The 20,981-nt window shown below is 38.6% G+C and overlaps 1 protein-coding gene across 2 annotated transcripts in view; it reads left to right on the top strand.

The window, feature by feature from the left end:
- The window catches only part of ACE2 (angiotensin converting enzyme 2), a gene marked incomplete at both ends in the record, with an annotated part of 54,747 nt that overhangs the window by 11,142 nt on the left and 22,624 nt on the right, over nucleotides 1-20,981 (top strand). For both annotated transcript variants that reach the window (XM_080718277.1, XM_080718276.1), the window contains 7 exons: nucleotides 3,399-3,557; nucleotides 6,829-6,922; nucleotides 7,939-8,082; nucleotides 11,099-11,211; nucleotides 14,406-14,511; nucleotides 17,626-17,723; nucleotides 20,311-20,480. In XM_080718277.1, the coding sequence (XP_080574403.1) occupies nucleotides 3,399-3,557; nucleotides 6,829-6,922; nucleotides 7,939-8,082; nucleotides 11,099-11,211; nucleotides 14,406-14,511; nucleotides 17,626-17,723; nucleotides 20,311-20,480 (884 nt within the window). The remainder of the gene's footprint in view (nucleotides 1-3,398; nucleotides 3,558-6,828; nucleotides 6,923-7,938; nucleotides 8,083-11,098; nucleotides 11,212-14,405; nucleotides 14,512-17,625; nucleotides 17,724-20,310; nucleotides 20,481-20,981) is intronic.

Raw genomic sequence — 20,981 nt, 5'->3', positions numbered from 1 at the left:
ATAACAGCTAAACTGTCTGTATTATGTATTACCTACACCCAGGAGCTTTAGGGTGAGGATATAAGCTAAATTGTAAATTATATTAAAAGGAATAGTTCGGGAGGGGATAGTATGACCTCAGGGACCAAAGTGTAAGACAACATAGAGTCATTTTTTGGCAATAAAAAGTATAACATGAGGGAAAAACACCAAGTGCTGTGCGCTTGTATGTTTGTGTCACTTTGAATCTCACTCTGATGCATAATTACATTGTACCAATACGATAAAAAGTATATACTGTTATGTAAAAATAAAGAGTGGTAGTGACAAATCAAATAGCCTCAAAGTTTCCTTGGGCAGAATAGTAAAAACAAAATAGTTCCAAGACCAAGGCAATTTTCAGATGGCAAGTTGTTGCCAAAATAGTTAAAGAATAAGACTATTTCTATAATGTGACACTAAAGTTTAACCAGAAATTTTCCTTCACAGTAAATGACCCTGGAGCAGGTGAAGAAAATAGGGATTGCTCAGTGTGTGGTGGGTGGCATGCGTTAATTTTTTTCTGAAAAGCAAACTCTACTTTCCATGGCTCACTCCTTCCCACTCATACACGTTAGTGAGAAGACCAGACTGTGTCAAATACAGTCTTATAGGACAGTGGTGCAGAGCATCAGCTGGGTTAATGTTCCAGTTCTTCTTATTACTAGCTATGTGACCTAGGCTAAGCTACTTACCTACTTTGTGCCTCATTTTTCTCATTTTTGGACTGGATATAACTCCCTGAAAAGGTTGTCAGATGTAAAGATTAACTGGGAAGGGACCCCTGAAAGCTTGTGAGTGTTAAGTAAATAGAGAATCCATTTCCATGTTCACTACCACTATTTGCTTCATCTCTTGCGTCACTTTCACACACCTTTTCCATTTTCTCACATGCCTGCTCGCAACCTCTTTAGTGACTGCCCAGTACTCACAGGATAAAAGTAAAAATCCTTGGCCTGGAATGTGCAGTCATGCCTGGAGTCCTGCCTTTGGAATCTGCACTAGTTATCTATTGTATAAAAAGTTATCATGAGATTAATGGATTAAAACAACACAAAGGAGCTGGGTGCAGTGGCTCACACCTGTCATTCCAGTGCTTGGGAGGTGGAGACAGGAGGATCACAGGTTCAAGGCAAACCTCACCAACTTAGTGAACCTCTGTTTCAAAATGAACAGTAAAAATGTCTGAAGGTGTATCCTGGAGATAGAACACCCCTGTGTTCAATCTCTAGTACCAAAATAAACCAGTGAAACAAACAAGAACCTCATGTGTCATCCCACAGTTTCCGTGGGTCAGGACTCCAGGCACGATTTAGCTGGATCTTTTATCTCTTTCTCATAAGGAGGTTCCATTCAAGATGCCAGCCAAGATTTTAGTCTTGTCCACTTCCAATTTAGTGCTAATCTGCAGATCTCTGTATGCTGCTGAACTGAGGTCCTTGATTTAGGCTAATCAGATGTTAGTCAGAGGCTATCATAATTCCTTGCCAGGCAGCCCTTTCTATAGGGTAGTGGATACCATGGCATCTCACTGCATCAAAAGCAGCAAGGGAGGAAGTCTTCTAGAAAGATGAATCTTCAATTTTACGTGATGTAAATATATCCATCCTGTTGCCTTTGCTAGATGCTGTTGGTTAGATGTAAGTCATAGGTCTCTTCTGACTCAAGACAAAGAGATTGCACAAGGGTATAACACCACCGGAAGGTAGGGATCGCTGGAGCCATCACAGAGTCTGTTTGCTACAAGGTCCAGGATAAAATGCTGCTGCTTGATTGCCAGCTCACTGTTCCTCTAAGCCTTTTAATGCACATATAAAAATGGAGACAGTGATTTTCTATCTCCTAAGGTTGTTAAAAGCTCAAGCAAAGTAACTTATTTGGAGAGTATTACACATTCGCCTAAATCCTATCTAGTTTAACTAAGGTTTGTCTGAAGCTCCACGTCCCCTATGAGGGCTTGGCTACATCTGGTCACCTACATTAGTTTCTCTCTCTCTTTTTTTAAGCAGAAATCGATCGGCCTACTTTTAGTTTATACAGTATCATATACTTCTGCTTCATTAAGGTGACATTCATGATGCTTATCTTACCATCTGATAAAACTATAAGCAACTTAAGGACACAGATGTTTTCCCTATAAGTAATAAAATAAAATTCATTGAATGCTTAGGATGCACCAGGCATTCTGGTAACCATTTTTGTGTTTGTTAATTCTTCTTTTGTGTGTGTGTGTGGTACTGGGGGTGGAACCCAGAGGCTTCCTAACTCTGGGCTACACTCCCAGTCCTATTTTATATTTTATTTGGAAACAGGGCCTCACTAAGTTACTGAGAGCATCACTAAGTAGCTGAGGCTGGCTTCGAACCTGTGCTATCCTCCTGTCTCAGCTTCCCAAGTACTGGGATTACAAGTGTGTGCCACCACGCCCGGCTCTTGTTAATTCTTCTAATACTTACAACAATACGTTTTTTTTTTTAAACTTTTACAATGACCCTTTGATGTAAGTCCTATTTTCACTCTTATTTTGAAGCTAATGTAATTGTGGTTCCCCAAGGCTAAGTCATTTGCCCGGGGTCATACAGCTAGTAAGAGGTGTCTGACTCCATGAATGAAGCTCATATTTGGTTCATGTGCTGCCTGTTTTCTGTGGCCTAGAGCAGTAGGATGGGGTACAAAGTAGGATGTACAAAGTAGGCATTTCTTTAGTCTTTCTAAGTTGAAATGAATTTGTGCATTGAGAGAAGACTGCACTAGGGAAGTCCAATTTCTACTGATATTGAAGATGGGGGCAAGTGTGTCCTGCCATTGTCACCTGCTTGTTGATTTTTTTTTTTTTTTGCTGGTCCATAATCACCATGGCTACCAAGTAGTCCTGTCCCAAGAAGCTATCTTTTGAGATTCTAATCGAAGACAAGAGTCCCCATGATAAAGCATGGCACCTGGGAGCTTACTGTGATATGATTCTCATTTCTTGTGGTTTTTATGGTCATGAGGGACTGGATTCCCACTCTACCCACTTTGAGCTCTGCTCAGTTCTCCATTAAGAGCACTCATCCTTGAATCCTTAGCCAACTCACCCACGTAAAAGCACTGAGGCCGTAATCCCAGGGCCTCACAGCTTGAATTATCTGTGAGAATTTACTTGCAGTTCTGGGGACAGGACCCTTGGGAAACATAGGCAATGGGCCAAAAAGAGAGAGTGACCGAGAGTGGCCTGGTCACTCTTAACCTAAACCTTGGCCTTCAGCAAAGTAGAGGACTGAGCCGCTCAGGAAATAGTAGATGTTTTGCCAGATGTTGTTTGAACTGTCTCTTCTGTTCTATGTATTCAATCAGCTCGGTTCCAACTTCAACTTTATCTTTATTTTTTCTCATTTCAGAATGAGGCCGGGGCCAAATGGTCTGCCTTTTATGAAGAACAGTCAAAACGTGCCCAAGATTATCCCCTACAAGAAATTCAAAATCTCACAATCAAGCGCCAATTGCAAATCCTTCAGCAGACCGGGTCCTCAGTGCTCTCCTCAGACAAGAGGGAACAGGTATATTTGTGAACATTTCAGGATTCATCCCAAAGGTTGAAATGTTTGGCAAGTCTTAAGCATTCATAACACCCATGGCTGCTTCTTTTCTTTTTAAGTCAGTGATGCTGATATTAGAAAGATCTCTGTGCCTAGGTAAAATGACTGAATAAACTTATTATCCACACTGGCATCTTTTTGAGAGTGAAAGAAGACACTGGTTCTGATATTCACAGAGGTGAGCAGGAATGTGGTGCTCTGAACCCTGTGGTCTACGCCTACTAAGACAGTCTAGGGCTGTGTTGGATTTTTTTATTTTACTGTTTTAAGAATTCTTTTTTCTTTTTATAGTGGTACTGAGGATTGAACTCAGGGACATTCTACCTCCCGTCTATACCCTCAGCCCTTACTGTATTTTTTAAACTTTGAAATAGGGTCTTGCTAAGTTGATGAAGGTCATACCAAGTATCCAAGGCTGGCCTCTAACCTATTCTCTAGTCTCAGCCTCCCAGGTACTGGGATTATAGACATATGCCACCATGCCTGGGTCTTTTATTTATTTTATATTTTATTGGTGCATGTGTTATAATTATACATCATAATGAGGTTCAAAGTGATACAAACATACATGCACATAACATTTGATGTGTTTTCTTTTTAACTCCCCTCTCTCTCCATCCAGGTTAGTGAGATTGTTAGTGGTATTTTTTTTATAGTCGAATGCCATAACTGGCACATGTCAATCCCATTGAAAAAGAAGTCTCAATGTATTCTATCAACATTACTCTGAAATGGAACTTTGATTTCATGAAAGCCTATATTTGCCCCTATTAAAATAACATCCTTCATCTCATGCCTCTAGCCTAGGAGTTGGCAAAGTTTTTCCATAAAGAAATAAATAGTAACTATTTTTGGGTTTGCAGGCTGTATTGTCTGTGTCACAAGTAGTCAACTCTGCCATTCTAGCAGGAAATCAGCCATAGTCAATAATAAATGAACGGACCTGGCTGTGTTCCAACCAAACTACTAAAAACAGGCAGCAGAGGGACTCCAATCTGCAGATCACACTTTGAGGACCCCTGAAATAGCCTATTGAAACATTTTATCTAAAATATTTAGCTATTTAACATCCAATTCATCTTACTTGTCCTCCGGAACTCTGTATGTCCTAATCTGCATTTATCAAAATAAAATGCAGGATAAGGGCAGAGATAAAGCCATATGGTATTTATTTCTACAAGTCGATATTTATTATTCTGCATTCTTTGGATCCAGTTATGCTGCTCCCTATTAATCCACTTCATCTGACCATTTCATGTTTCCCATCTTTTTCACAAGGACACCGTGAGAAACTTTGTCCATTTGACTCCAGACCAAACAGTCTGGCCTGCGTGGAACCTGGACATTCTATTTTTAAAAGATCCCCAGATAACTTTAATGTGTAGGCAGGATTGCAAACTACTTAATTGCAAGTAAGAACTTGAAGTGTTTGGGAAGAAGAGTACATGGGTACAGTGGGGAGGAAGGAAGGGAGATTGACGGAGCAGGTAGAGAGACTGTGAGGTTTCTATGCCAAAGAAAGGAATCTAGGTTGATTCCCGCGGACTGTGGGATCTTATGGAAGTTGTAAGCATGGAATATAGTTCATGTTTTAGGATAATGACTCTGTGGTGAGTGAAAAATAAATGGAAAGGGGAATTATAACAAGGGGAACAGGATCTTTAATCAGGTACTCCTTAGATCATCTATGGGAGAGGAACAGTCCTTTCTCCCCCTCTCTCTCTTCCCTCCATCTTTCCTTCTTCTCGCCCTCACTCTCTCTTCTCTTCCTTCCTTTCTCTATACCTCTCTCTCTCTTTCTCCTCTTCCCTTTTCCTGCATTTCTTCTTCTGTTTCCGATCCATCACAAATCGCTACTGGGTTAAGTGTATTGACTACATCCTTAGAGGTCATGGAGATTTCTAATCGTTTTAGGGGTTTATAAACATTTATTCTCTCAATTTCTGTACTTATCGACTGGAAACAAACATTTGTTGACAGGCATTGATCCATGGAGCGCACTGTTTATTGGGGTGCTGGGGATTGAATTCAGGGGCACTACCTCCAAAACATGCCTTTTTTTAAAAAATTGAAAGTAGGTCTAGCCAAGTTGCTGAGGCTCTCACAAAGTCGCTGAGGTTTTATGAGGCTTGCGAGCCTCCTGTCTCAGCCTTCCAAGTAGTGGGAATATGAATGTGTGCCCAGCCCACGGACCATACTCTGAGTGGTGGACCACTGTTTTACAAGGAAGTGTTTAAACTCTTTATTAGGGCGTAGGCCTTCATGATCTGCCCCCTATTTATCTCTCTAGTTTCACATCCTCTGTTTCCCCCATTGAACATCATCATCGTCCCATTTCAGTTCAACATCTTTCTACCTCTTGAAAGTGCCTTGTCTTGTTTTCTCCAATCTCCTCCCATCTTTTTCTTTTCCTTTGGTACTAGGGATGGAAGGCAGGGGCGTTCTATCTCTGAGCTACACCCCTAGCCCTTTTTATTCTTTATTTTGAAACAGGGTCTCACTGAGTTGCAAAGGGCTTCACTAAGTAGCTGAGGCTGTCCTCGAACTGCAATCCTCCTGTCTCAGCCTCCCAATGCTGGGATTACAAGCATGTGGCACCATGCCCAGATTTCCTCCCATCTTTTAGGCTCTTCTCTCTGTTTCCCTTCTCTACCTGACCAGTTCCTGCTTCTGCAAGACACAGCTCCAGTGTCCCCTCTTAATGAAGCCATTCCTAGATCTTCATGTTGTAAGTCCCTCTTCCCCCATCCAGAGCTAATATGGCCGCCTATCACTTTTTTGGTGACAGTTATTCCACTTGCCACTCTGTCATGTAGCTATTGATTTCATGGCTGCCTCCTTGTCTCATGACTTTGGGGTCACTGAGGGCCAGTGGCTTGTTCATTTTAGAACTGTCAGAATGTAGGACGTAGCAGCAGTGTAATAGATGTGGAATGAAACCAAAGCAATACACCTATTTGTGCGCATGTAGTTGAAAAGCATTCTTGGGGTTTTGGCAGATCTGTTTATTTCGGTTACTCTACATATATTTATTGTGTGCTTTTAAGGTTTGTGCAGGGAAAGTAAAATGAGATATTCCTTCCACACATACAGGAAGATACTTGGCAAAGAAGATATGAATCGCTACATTTTGAGGCATCAAAAAATCATACAGGCAAAAGGATATTTTGATGTTGGCATTCTCTTAAGCACATTTTTATTTGTAATATTATTTATTGACTTTAATTTGCAGCTGAACACAATTCTAAATTCGATGAGCACCATCTACAGTACTGGAAAAGTCTGTAAGCCAAATAATCCTCAGGAGTGTCTACTACTTGAACCAGGTATGCTATTAATTTTGAGTAGCAAATATGAAATTTACTTTTTTATTTTTAGTACTGGGAATGGAACCAGGGGCATTCTACCTTCAAGCTACATCCCTCAGCCCTATTTTTTATTCTTTATTTTGAAACAGGGTCTCAATGCGTTGCAAAGGCCCTCACTAAGTAGCTGAGGCTGTCTGCGAACCATGATCCTCCTAACTCAGCCTCCCAAATTCTGAGATTACAAGCATGCATAACCCTGCCCAACTCTGAAATTTACTTTTGTCTCCCAAGTTTTGAAAATGAGATTCTCTTTAGGTTATGCCACTGTGCTTTTTAGATAGGTATTCTAAAGATGATATGATCTCAAAAATATGTGTTTCAGCACATAGGTGCCTTTTAAACCTTTTTATTTGGTGCATTGTAGCCATACAATCTTAATGGGGTACAAGATGGTGGAGGTATACATGCACATATCACCCAATTAATGCTTACCCCAATTTTCGCTCCATTCTCTCCCTCTCCGTTCTTCTCATGTTTGGCTTAGTGATTGACTTTGACATGTTTGTTAATATACATCATGAACATTAGGGAATTTCTGTCTTCTTCCCTCCCATCCCCTCAGGTCGCCTTATTTGCTCATCCATAGTATCCCCTTCTTTGTCCAGAGTTCCTCCTCCACGGTCTTGCTAAGCTGCTGAGTCTGGCCTTGCATCTGGAATCCCCCTGTCTCAGTCTCCCAATTACTGGTATTACAGGTGTGAGCCACCATGCCTGGCTCCCTTTCAACTTTTAAAAACCTCACTGTAAATTGTATCACCTTCAAATAATGTCAGTTGACAATATTTGCGGTGATTAATTTTCTGTGTAGACACATTTTAAGGGCAAGGAAATGAATTAATCATAAGATTTCATTTAATAATGTTGCGACCTTGATGTCTGCCAACCTTTAAAGTTTTCAAAGTTCATGTAATTGTTTACAAATAAAGTATTTACACGTCTCTGTTTCTTTTTCTTGGGGTGCTTTTGGATAACAGGTTTGGATGACATAATGGCAAAGAGCACAGACTACAGTGAGAGGCTCTGGGCTTGGGAAGGCTGGAGGGCTGAGGTTGGCAAGCAGCTGAGGCCATTATATGAAGAGTACGTGATCCTGAAAAATGAGATGGCCAGAGCAAACAGTAAGTGCCCTGGGTCTATAGAGCCTTTGAACCTCTCCATGGAGCGATGGGACTATTTGTCATACATTACTAAGCCTAACCTTTATTATCAAGGAACCTCTAAATTAGCAATCATTTACTGAACAATTCTGGTGTCCTGTCTCAAGAAGTAACTATTGGAGCATTAAAAGGTGCATTGGAACTAAAACATGTGTGTGTGTGTGTGTGTGTGTGTGTGTGTGTGTGTTACTGGGGATTAATCTTGGGTATTCTACTTCTGAGCTAAACCCTCAGTCCTATTCTTAAAAAGAAACAGTGTCCCACTAAACTGCTAAAGGTATTGTTGAGTTGCCGAGGCTGGCCTTGAATTTACGATCCTTCTGTCTCAGCCTCCCAAATACTAGGATGACTAGGATGACAGGTGTGCGCTACCATCCCTGGATGGAACTTTATTATTTATTTATTTATTTATTTATTTATTTATTTATTTATTTGTGGTACTGGGGTTCCTGGAAGCCCTTCTACCTCCGGGCTACACTCCCAGACCTATTTTTACATTTTTATTTGGAAACAGGGTCTCCTAAACCAGCGCGCATGGCTGGCTTCGAACATGTGCGATCCTCCTGTCTCTGCCTCCCAAGCGCGGGGATTACAAGCATGCGCCACCACGCCCAGCAGGAACTCTATAATTTAAAGAGCTCAGGAACACTAACCACAGGAACTCAAATGAGTTATCCAGAAATTATGAATTATGAATTATCCAGGAAGATCTCATGTCTGTAAGGGGTTTCTGAGAGAATCTGGAAACTGTGTGGGGGATTTTATTTCTCAGACAGGATGAGAGAGATGAGAGACAGAGACACTATCCCTTACCTAAACTTTCATCTGGCCATGGGTCATTCTCAAAGGTCATTTTTATGTCCACATCAGTATGATGTCTCAAAAAAGAAAAGAAGAGAGAAGACAAGACAAGGAAAGATTAGTTTTGGCTGGAAATTATTTTTTGCAGTTGAAATTATAACTCCAGTCATGTATTCATAAAAATATTAACATAGGAAGAAATTTCCATATTTCTTAACTTCCCTGCCTTAATAATGAGCTAAATTCATAGTATTATGAATTATTTTATGCTTTGGTGATTCATTGCCCCCTGGGGTTGAGTGAGAAAATAATGTTTTTCTCATTTCTTTTTCTAATTTCTTCCACTGCCACTTAAACTCATATTCTCAAGCCTCCGGCACACTGAAGACAGTAGCTTATCATTAGTTTTTATAATATCCTATATATCCTTCATCCAAATTATTTATTTCTCTTCTATTTTTTCTGATCACCTATTGCTAATGTATATAAAAATAAAAATTAAGACAATATAGTTACAAACTTAATAGTGAATACCCCAACATGAGCTTGTGTTTCCTGACAGTTAGATACTAAATGAAGCATACAGAGATGTGCCTTGATTACATATAATTTGCAAACAAACACAGGCCTACACTTAACAATGTTTAAGATGTGTTAGGTCATATCTGAAAATGTTAAGAACCTCAACAAAATGGAAATTTACAAAGACAGAGATCCAATCGCAAGTTTTAAAGAGAATGATGCAAATCGACCCAAGTAGAGAGTAGTAGAGACCCAGATTTAGAAAATAGGAGCGTGCCTCTGCTCCTTCCCAGCTGTGTGACCTTGGATAAGTGATTCACTTCTCTAAGCAGAAGCTGTTGGGAGGAATGTATATTGTTGCAGCCATTGTGAAAAACAAGATGGCGGTTCCCAAAGAAATTAAAAGCCATTGTGAAAAACAAGATGGCGGTTCCCAAAGAAATTAAAAATTAAAAATTAAAAATATGACCCTGCAATCTCTTTTCTTGGCATATAATCAAAGAAAATAAAATCAACACCTTATAAAGATATCTGCACTCCCATGTTTATTGTAGCATTACTTAAAATAGTCAAGATATGAGAACGAACTTTGTGTCTGTCAATGGCCAAGTGGATAAGAAACTGTGGAACACAGAGTTCTATATGTTACTATTCAGTGTTAAAAAGGAGGAGATCCTGTCATTTGCCACAACATGGATGGATCTGGAGGAAATTATGTTAAGTGAAATAAGATCAACAAAGGAAGAAAAATACAGCATGGGCTTACTTATATGTGGAATCTTTAAAAAAAAAAAAAAAAAGACAAGCCGGGCGTGGTGGCGCACACCTGTAATCCCCGTGCTTGGGAGGCTGAAACAGGAGGATTGCACAGGTTCGAAGCCAGCCTCAGCTACTTAGTGAGGCTCTCAGCAACTTAGTGAGACCCTGTTTCCAAATAAAGTATAAAATAGATCTGGGAATATAACCTGGAGGTAGAACGCTCCTGGGTTGGAACCCCAGTACCACCAAAAAAAAAAAAAAAGACCAAATATACAGAAAAAAGAATAAAATCATGGTTACCACAGATGTGGTGGAAAGAAATAGGGAAATATAGGTCAAAGTAGCAGATATATAGGATGGATGAGTCTAAAAATCTGATGTAGAACCTGAGAATTATAGTTAACTTAGCTTACTACAGTCAAAATTTTTGCTAAGTGAGTAGTGAGTGGGTAGCTGCTCTTGCAATAGGGGGAAACAGGTAACTATGTGAGTTGATGGATATGCCCATTCATTTCACTCTAATAAACATTTAACTGCATATGTATATGTGTCTCATAACATCATGTCATATACCTTAAATATGCACAATAAAATTATTTCTAAAATAAATTGGGCTGTTAATCTGCATAGGGGGGTTGAAATGATGGTAATCATCTAGATTTTTGTGCTTATTAAATGCGATTATAAATTTAAACTCTTGACACAGAACAAGTGCTTAACATCATCAGCTACTGTTATTGTTCGTCTGTATCACTTTGAGTGGATATTTGGAAGGACAATAACAATGTGATGAAACTTTAAATTTCTTTTAATCCCCACAGCAAGGCTAATCTACATAAACTGCATTTTCTGTATTTTTCTTCTTATGTTCACCTCTTTCTCTTTTAAAAATCAGATTATGAGGACTATGGGGATTACTGGAGAGGAGATTATGAAGCAGAGGGAACGGATGGCTATGACTACAGCCGCAACCAGCTGATTGAAGATGTGGAGCGCACCTTCGCAGAGGTAACCAAGGAACTGTTTACACAGGAAAGACAGTGCGCAATGAGGAGAGACAATGGCCAAAGGCATTCTGGGTTGTTCTTAACATACCAGTCAGCTGTTCCCAGGCCTCACAGAATTATGGGATATTAGAGCTTGAAACAGATTTGTGAGAATAATGGGCAGTCTCTACAATATGACCAGAATCACTCCTCTTTTCTCCCCATTTCAGTCACTGGCCAGTAACTATCAATAAACAGTAGAAGGAAAGATTGTAGAAAGGAATTGTGTTTTTTTTCTTGGTACTGAGAATTGAACCCACAAGCATTCTACCTCTGAGCTATAACTCCAAACCCTTTGTATTTTTTAATTTTGAAAAAAAGGTCTTGCTAAGTTGCTGAGACTGGCCATCTTCTAAACAAGGTCTTGCTATGCTGTTGAACCTGTCACTCTTCTCTGTCAGCCTCCCAAGTACTGGGATTACAGGTGTGTGCCACCACATGCATCTGGAATTGTCTTTAGATTATTAAGAGGAATTTTTTTGCGTGTAAGTTGCCTGGGATCAGCACTTTGTTGACCCTGTTTCTTTGTTATCATAACCATAAACTTTGCTTCCTTCTTTGAGACAATGGATACTATTATGTCCTTTGGCTAAGAAAGATTTTATAGAAAAGAGAGTCCACAGTGTGTCCTTCTTTCTTAAACTTAACCTCTATACCTCCTCTTTATCCCTGCATATTCAAACTTCTGATGTGAAGCTACTCTGTCATGTACATTGTTGGGCAGATATATAAAAATTCAAATAAGATACACAAGCCCCCAAACAGACACAGGCAAAAGACCAGGATAATTACATCATCAATTACAAAATGGCAAATAAGTAAGTAAGATGTTATTAGGTAAATACAAATGAGAACGATGATAACAATCTACTACCCACCCATCAGAATACATACTGCAAAAGAAAAAAACCCAACAATAACAGTATTGGGAAGGATGTGGAGACACGGGCAGGAATATAAAATGAGGGAGTCACTTTTTTTAAAAGTTTGACAATTTCAGGTCAGTGGGAGGTTAAAAAAAAAAACTATTGCTTAAACAGGACGGGAGATAATGAATCCTTATAAAAACTGTTCTAGAGCCAGGCGTGGTGGTGCACGCTTGTAATCCCAGTACTTGGGAGGCTGAGACAGGAGGATCACAGAGGTTCGAAGCCAGCCTCAGCTACTTAGTGAGGTTCTCAGCAATTTAGTGAGACCCTGCTTCCGAATAAAGTATAAAATAGGTCAGGTGCATAGCCTGGAGGTAGAGGCCCCTGGGTTCCATTCCCAGGACCAAAAAAAACAAAAAACAAAAAACTGTTCTATGTTCAAAACCTTCAGTGTCATATTTTCAAGGCACTCCACTGTGTCCTTCTGATGCAGTGCTTTATTATTCTGTCCTTTCTTTCTACCTTTGTAATAATAAAATTTGCTTAAGCTTGTAAAAAAATTAAAAAGTGAAGCACACACTTACCATATAACTTAGCTATTCCACCTTAGCTATCTATGCAAGATAAATGAAACAGGTATCCTTGCCAGGCATGATGGCACATGCTTGTAATCCCAGGATTTGGGTGGCTGATATCAGAGGATTCCGGTTCATAGACAGCCTCAGCTACTAAGTCATGCCCTTCACAACTAAGTGACACCCTGTTTCGAAAATAAAAGAATAATAAAGAAATAGGGCTGGGGGTGTCACTCAGAGGTAGAATGCCCTGGGTTCCATCCCAAGTACCACAAAAAAAGGAAAGAAAGAAAATAAAACATGTATCCATGAAAGACAAACACAGAAAGACAAACACAGATGTTCATGACAACTCTTTTCAGAGTAGCACCAATCTGTAAACAGCCTTAGTCGTCCTTCAGATAGTGAATGGATAAACAGAAAAAGCAATACTACTCAGTAATAAAATAAAATGTACTGCTGATACATGCAAAATATGGATGAACCTAAACATCATTCTACATAAAGGAAGCCAAAGCACAAAAGGTCACATTTTGTGTGGTTCCATGTATAGGACATGTCCATAATAGGCAAAAATACAGGGATGTAAATAGGTAGAGTGATTACTGGGGTCTAGAGATAGGAATGGAAGTAGCCTGGGAATGGGAGAGTTCTAGAACTGGGTAGTGGTGATAGTTTTCCAGCAGTTCTAATTTCTTATAAATTATGGAACTATATAGTAAAAATTAGTACGCCTTATGGCAATGTATAATAATAATAATTACAACTCAATTTAAGACAAAAGCGTTTTAGCCATAATGAATGGAATTATGTCATTTGCAGAAAATTAATTGGAACTAGAGAATAGTATGCTAAGTGTGATCAGCCAGTTTCAGAAAGTCAAGAGTCCTATGTTTGATTTATCTTGTATGCAAAAGATAAAGAGGAAATAGGAAACAAAAAGGACTTCAGATAATTGAAGAGAGTGACCAATAGAATAGAGGAAGGGGATTAGGGATGAGAGATGGGGGGGTTTAAGGAAGCAAACAGATGTTATGCCCATTCATGAAGGTATCAATATCAATCTCACTAAATGCGCAAGAAGAAGGTGAGGGGGGATGTGATGGGAAGTCCATCAAGTGCTATGAGCATGTATGAACATACTACTCTGAATCTGACTATTATGTATAATTATATTGCACCAATAAAAGTATAAAAATACAGAAGTAAATAACATCTGTAAAATGATTTTTTTCCATCTGTTTTCCTTTTGAGACCTGCATTTCTCCAGGTAGGCTATTAATGCTTTGGGGGATGGGTACTGGGGATTGAACCAGAGGTAGGAGCACTCTACCTCTGAGCTATAACCCCAGCATTTTTTATTTTTTATGGTGAAGCAGGGTCTTCTAAGTTGCCGAGGGTCTCTCTCACTAAGTTGCTGAGATTGGCCTCAAACCTGTGATCCTCATGTCTCAGCCTTCCAAGTATTGGAATTATAGGCATACCCCACTGTGCCTGGCTTCTCCAGGTGTTTTTATTGAAATATGTGGTGATGCTAGTCATCATCAACATTTGTGAAAAAGGCATGCTTTCAGACTCTTCTGAATATTGGGAAGAGAAGAAATAATTTAGGAAAATTCTATTTGTATAAAGAAGCATTTTACCCTAGTATTAGGTATTGGAAATAGGAGCTGGCTACTATTGGTCTAACACTTTCTTCCTGGGCTTTTCAGATTAAACCGTTATATGAACATCTTCATGCCTATGTGAGAAGAAAGTTGATGGATACCTACCCTTCCCAAATCAGTCCTACTGGTTGCATTCCTGCACACTTGCTTGGTAAGAACCCCCAGAAGTCCTGTGTTCTTTTTCATCTTAGTTATTTTCACAAAGAAAAGTGTCTTTTGGAGTAACAACCAACATGAAAGTTTTGAAAAAAAAAACCTGTCAATGAAATTAGTAACATTACAGACATCGCATTCTAAAAGCACTTCCTTCAACAGAAATTTCACTTGGAATCATTCTCTATTATATTATCATTTTTATACATAAAAAGTTATTATGTTGGCTGCAATCCAAAGAATTCAGAGAATATTTAAGATAACTAGAGAAAGAATTCCAAATTGAAATTAGTGGAAGTGGGAAAATAATTTTTAGTATTCAAGTTGATTGACTAAAGGATTAAGGTGGAATGGATTTTTAATATCATATTGTCAGAGAAAAAAATTATGATAAGGTAGAGGTGGTAGGAGTGAGAGAAAGGGCTTCTAGATTTAGATATGGCCTGGATGAAAGCTTCATGAGTTCATTACCAATTGCCCAGTAAGTCTTAGTAAAAGCTACTTGGTTTGTAACCACATAAATAATGAATAAAAGAGAGAGGCCATCTTCCTCTTTCTCACCACAGCGGCCAAGGACAAATAAAATGGAAACATTTGAAAATTTCATGGCATGCATACATACCATCCCTTCTATAGTTAGCCTCAGTTTTTGTCAGCTAATTTTTGTCTACAGTCATATCTCATATCTATCAGTAGGAGAGAATATACACAAAAAACCTGTCTCAGTCAATATTCTCACTCCTGTGATCCAAATCAGCTGGCCATATAACTTAAGAGGAAGGTAGATTTAATTGCTACACTTTGGGAGATTTCAGGGCTCAGTCTATGTCAGGCCTGGTCTATGGCTCTCAGGGCATTATGGCTGGAAGGAGAGAGAGGGAGAGAGTGAGGGTTCTCTTCTCACATCACAAAGGCCAGAAGCAAAAGAGAAAGCAAGGGGAGGAGAGAGGTCCATATCTAATTCCCAAGACCCCAAGGGACCTCTCCTTAGCAACCAAGCCCAGCTTGTTTGGTGGTACTGGGGTTCCTGAAAACCCTTCTACCTCTGGGCTACACTCCCAGACCTATTTTATATTTTTTTAATTTGGAACAGGGTCTCTTAGCCAGCGCGGCTGGCTTCGAACCTGCGCGATCCTCCTGTCTCCGCCTCCCAAGCGCGGGGATTAGAAGTGTGTGCCACCGCGCCCGGCTCCCAGCTTCCAGTATTACTACCTTGTTTTTATGAGGGCTAGTGGGACATTCTAAATGTAAACCATTACAGGATATGTGACTTTTTTTAAAACCCTAATGCAATGTAAAATCATCTCTATGATGTCCCAGGCAGGCATTATTTAGTAATTTGATTGCTTGCTCTTCCTTCATCCAAGGTGGACTGATCTATTGCCACATGTTATCAACTGAAAAAAAGTTCTATAGTATGTGGAACTGAGTCAACAGCCCCCTAACAACTTCCATTTATCACTACTATTTCCGTGCTATGATGTAACCCAGAATTTTCTTATTTTACAAGATGACCTTTCCAGATACATGTAAACAACCATCATATAAGGCACAGCATAACACCTAGCCCAAGAGTATGTACTCAATACATTTTAGTGACTATCATGTTCTCATCATGTATATACTATTTCCTTTTTTCAAGTTAAATATTCTACACAGATTTTTCATTCCTTATAAAACCCACTTTTCTAAGTGTCTTTTAGGATGAACTAACTACATTTTCTTCATGTCTCTCTTCCATCGTCATGCTCAGAGCTAAATAGTTATTCTAACCAAGAAGAAAATAGCGCTATTCTTGCCGTTGTTCTAGCCACTATAATTCTATCACCTTAGCTAGATATTATATTTGTGTTTCAGAAACTATGCCATACTGTTTGTTGGCTCACTCTTCATTTTAATGTCACATGTATATTTCTGTGATAAATATTAGTTTTTCTTTAAAATATGGTAGCATATGCCTTCAATCTCAGTACTTGAGAGGTTGAGACAGGAGGATCAGATGTTCAAGGCCAGCCGCAGCAACTTAGCAAGGCCCTCTGCAACTTAGTGAGACCCTGTTTTACAATGAAGAATAATATAGAACCAGGGATATAGCTCAGAGGTAGAACACCCCTGGGTTCAATCCCAAGTAAAACAACAAACAACAAAAAATTAAGCACAAGACTTCACTTTTATCTCTACTGATTTCTACCTTTTAAAAACGAGTTTGTGAGCCAGGCGTGGTAGCACACGCTTGTAATCCCAGCATTCGGGAGGCTGAGACAGGAGGATCACAGTTCCCGGACAGTCTCAGCTACTTAGTGAGGCCCTTCGCAACTCAGTAAGACCCTGTTTCAAAATAAAAAATTGGGCAGGGGTTGTAGCTCGGAGGTCAAATGCCTCTGGGTTCCAGCCCCAGACCCGCAAAATAAATAAATAAATAAATAAATAAATAAATAAATAAATAAATAAATAAATAAAATAAAAAGGAGTTTGCTGGAGTGTCCTTCATGTAGTTGTGTTACCCCACATCCTTGGTGCCAGGATCCTGGTCCTGTTATAAGATTGAATTTTCCTAGATCCATTGTCCTTTTTAGGGTCTCTGATCTTGGAATCCAACTTCAATTTGTTGGAGATGGTTGAAAAGCCATCCCCTATAGTAATAAGAATGAAACTTGGTTATTGGTTACTAGAAATTTTTGAATGATAATCTTGCATGATCTCTTTTCAATCTAATAGGAGGCATTACTAATATTAATTTGTAGCATTTTGACCCATGAATAGTGGATTATATAAGTTTCTTTCTAATCTATAGTAGTTTTTATGGTCCATATATTTAATAAGTTGTAGCTTTTAATAGTAATTAAAGATAGGAGAACCTGGGATGATTGCCTAACAAGTTTTACCTAACTACATAATCTCCTGCTGCTTTGGTCTTTTAGAAGAAATATAAGGAAACATTGGAAGCAGAATAAAGAGGGGAAAAAGAGGTAGTAAAGGGAAAGCATAGAGATTAGATTGTTTAGAAATATTGTATGACTTGTTTACTAACACAATCTCACTCACTATGTAAAATCAGTTCTATATTTCTGTTGTCTTTGTCACATATAATGTATTCTTTTTTTAAAAATAGGTGATATGTGGGGTAGATTTTGGACAAATCTATACCCTTTGACAGTTCCCTTTGAACAGAAACCAAACATAGATGTTACCGATGCAATGGTGGACCAGGTAGGAAGAAGAGGCCTTAACAATAACCTACATTCTCCACTTCATTTCTTTCTTATGCCATCCTTTCTGTTCTTATCTTTGTATGTGAAATTCTGTAAATAAAAAAATTCTAGTTCAATTTTATTTCTAATGTCTCTGTATTTTTATTTTTTTATTTTTTATTTTATAATTATTATTTTTTTTGGTGGTACTGGGATTCCTGGAAGCCCTTATACCTCCGGGCTACACTCTCAGACCTATTTTATATCTTTTATTTGGAAACAGGGTCTCTTAAGCCAGCATGGCTGACTTTGAACCTGCACGATCCTCCTGTCTCCGCCTCCCAAGCGCGGGGATTACAAGCGTGCGCCACCACGCCCAGCCTTGTATTTTTATATAAAGCATGTAATATCTATGACCTCAATTACCTTGAAGAACAAGTATGGTACTGATCTTGTTGGGAGGTATTCAAAATGGAGATAATCTGAGTCTTTATGAAGTAAGATGTGCAATTAAGATGGCAACACACTTTCCAAAGTTACTCATTGCTAAGCAATCAGCTGGTAACCTCTATAAAAAGTATAAACCAAGAATATCATTAGATGATCTTTGCCTATTTAAAAACCATGATTGTTAAGAATATAACAATATTTTAAGGCACTCATTGTTTTTATTAACACGTATCAATTTTATAAATTGATAGGTTTCACTGTGACATTTCCATACATGCATGTATTATGCCTTGATCATATCAACCTTCTCCTCTATCCTCTCCTGTCTTCCCCTTTTTGTCACCCTAACCCCAGTACTATTTCCATCCCCTAATAGTCCCTCTTCTACTTTCAGATCTTTTTTCTTAGTTCCTACATATAAGAGAATACATGTGCTGTTTATCTTTCTGTGCCTGGCTTATTTTGCTTAACATGATCTCCCCCAATTTCACCCATTTTCTTGAAAATTATATGATGTTATTCTTCTCTATGGCAGAATAGTACTTCTTTTTGTATATATGCCACATTTTCTTTATCCATTCATCTTTTGATGGTACCTAGTCTGGTTTCATATCTTGGTATTTGGAATAGTGCCACAATAAACATGGGTATGTAGATATCTCTTTTGTAAGCTGATTCCATTTTCTTATGATATATACTCAGGAGTGGGATAGCTATATCATATGTTCGTTTTATTTTTAGTTTTTGAATAATCTACATACTCATTTCCATAGTGGCTATCCTAATTTACCTTCCCATCAACATCACAGCAGAGTTGCTTTTTTCCCCACATACTCTTCAGTGTTTATTATCTTTTTTATTTTTCGACAGTAGCCATTCTGACTGGGGTAAGATGGAATATCAGTATAGTTTTTATTTTAATTATCATGGTTATTAAACATATTGCACATCTTTTTTTAAAACTTCTTTTAAAATTTATTTTCAAATAATTAAAAAATTATCTTTACTGGTTGTTGTAGTTAAATATTATGGTAAAATTCAAAGTGATACATTCATACATGTACACAACATCTCTTGGTGTTGTTCCCCCTGCGCTCCACATCCTTTCCTTCCCAGTACATACTAATGTTGATTGGTACTGAGACATTTATATACAAACATTTATAGACAAACATAACATTACTTGGGTTGTTTTCTTCCTCAAGCCCTTTTCATTCTACCCTCCTCCCTCCCCCAATCTCCTTCCCTAATTCTTCTTATTTTCATAAGTTTCCTGTCTTCCCCTTTTTTCTCTAGTGTCTACATGAGAGAGAAAACAAGTGGCCTTTGATTTTATGAGTCTGGCTGATCTCACTTAGCATGATGTCCTCTATTTCCATCCATTTTCCTGTTCTTCCCATTTTCTTCCAATGCTGTCTGGGAGATTATCCAGACAGATATTGTGATAGCCCCATATTGTAGATGAGAAAACTAAGGCTCAGGTAAATGATGTGCCCAAAGTCACAAAGATAGTCAGTGACAACTAAGGATTGAGCTCAGAACACTAATATCTTCAGTCTGTTCTATCCATTCATTCTTTGTTCAGGCCTAATGTTTGTACTTGGCAAATAAAGAACAAAGACAAACATATCACCCAGTCTCCTATTAACCTGTTCATGTCTTTACTCATTAATATTAATGCCACATGAGTAGTTTATATATAAAGGTAAAATATATACTTTTATATTTTGCTTTTCACTTACTATTAAATTATATATTAATAAAAGGGTTAATTGAGTGATGTGTGCATGTATGCCTTACTATGTTGTACTCTATTTAGGTATATAACTACAATATTCCAACAACATATTTTTAAAATAAGTTGTTGAAATGGGTAGCTAAACAATTCCCATTCTACAAAGATATTACTTATTCAACCATTCTGATGGTTGTTTACACTTTTTCCCTATGAAATAATAGTCAATGTAACTCTATAACCTAATTTCTACTAATTTCCTGGAGACAGGATTACTAAGACAAAGAGTATAAACATTTTGAAAGGTATCCAAACATGTTGGCAAACTGTTTTTGGAAAGGGATGCCAACATACATATACAACAGGAATAATTCTGTTGTTTTAATGCTAGAAATAAATACTGTTCTTTTTTTTTTTCTAGAACTGGGATGCAGAGAGGATATTCAAGGAGGCGGAGAAGTTCTTTGCATCCGTTGGCCTTCCCAATATGACTCAAGGATTCTGGAATAACTCCATGTTAACTGAGCCAGGAGATGGCCGCCAAGTGGTCTGCCACCCCACAGCTTGGGACCTGGGGAAGGGTGACTTCAGGTAGTTGGGCTGATACTTACAATACAAATATTAACTGGGAGATAGTGAAGGCAGAGATTTCTTCTTTGTTTCTTTGAGCACAGAAGAGATGAATTAACTCTCTTTGAACTAAAGGCTGTGAGTCCATGAGAGCACATTTGGATCTTTCTAAGTTAGGAAAGGTCCTAACTTCAAATTGTAGAATATCTCCCTCATCTGAAATATTGTACACCCATTTGAGTCGTGTGATCACAGGGATGATGGTGCCCCTCTAAGGAAAGTTTTGGTGTTAAGAATTATGGAAGACAGACATATGAATCAGATATAGATCTTCCCCTCCCTATTTCACTCTTGTGAGAAAGAATAAGTAAATAAAAATCTGGGTTAAGGGAGAAAGTGGCATGTGTCATAAGAGAGACCCAAGAGATGCTTTATGGGGGATCGGGAGAGTAATGGCCACACCTGGAACAGAAGAGGGGATCAGACAGAGTGTCGTAGGTGGTATTAAAATTGGGCCTGAAA

The sequence above is a fragment of the Muscardinus avellanarius genome (assembly GCF_963383645.1).
Source record: "Muscardinus avellanarius genome assembly, chromosome: X".
Classification (NCBI taxonomy): domain Eukaryota; kingdom Metazoa; phylum Chordata; class Mammalia; order Rodentia; family Gliridae; genus Muscardinus; species Muscardinus avellanarius.
This window is presented reverse-complemented; position numbering and strand designations above follow the sequence as displayed.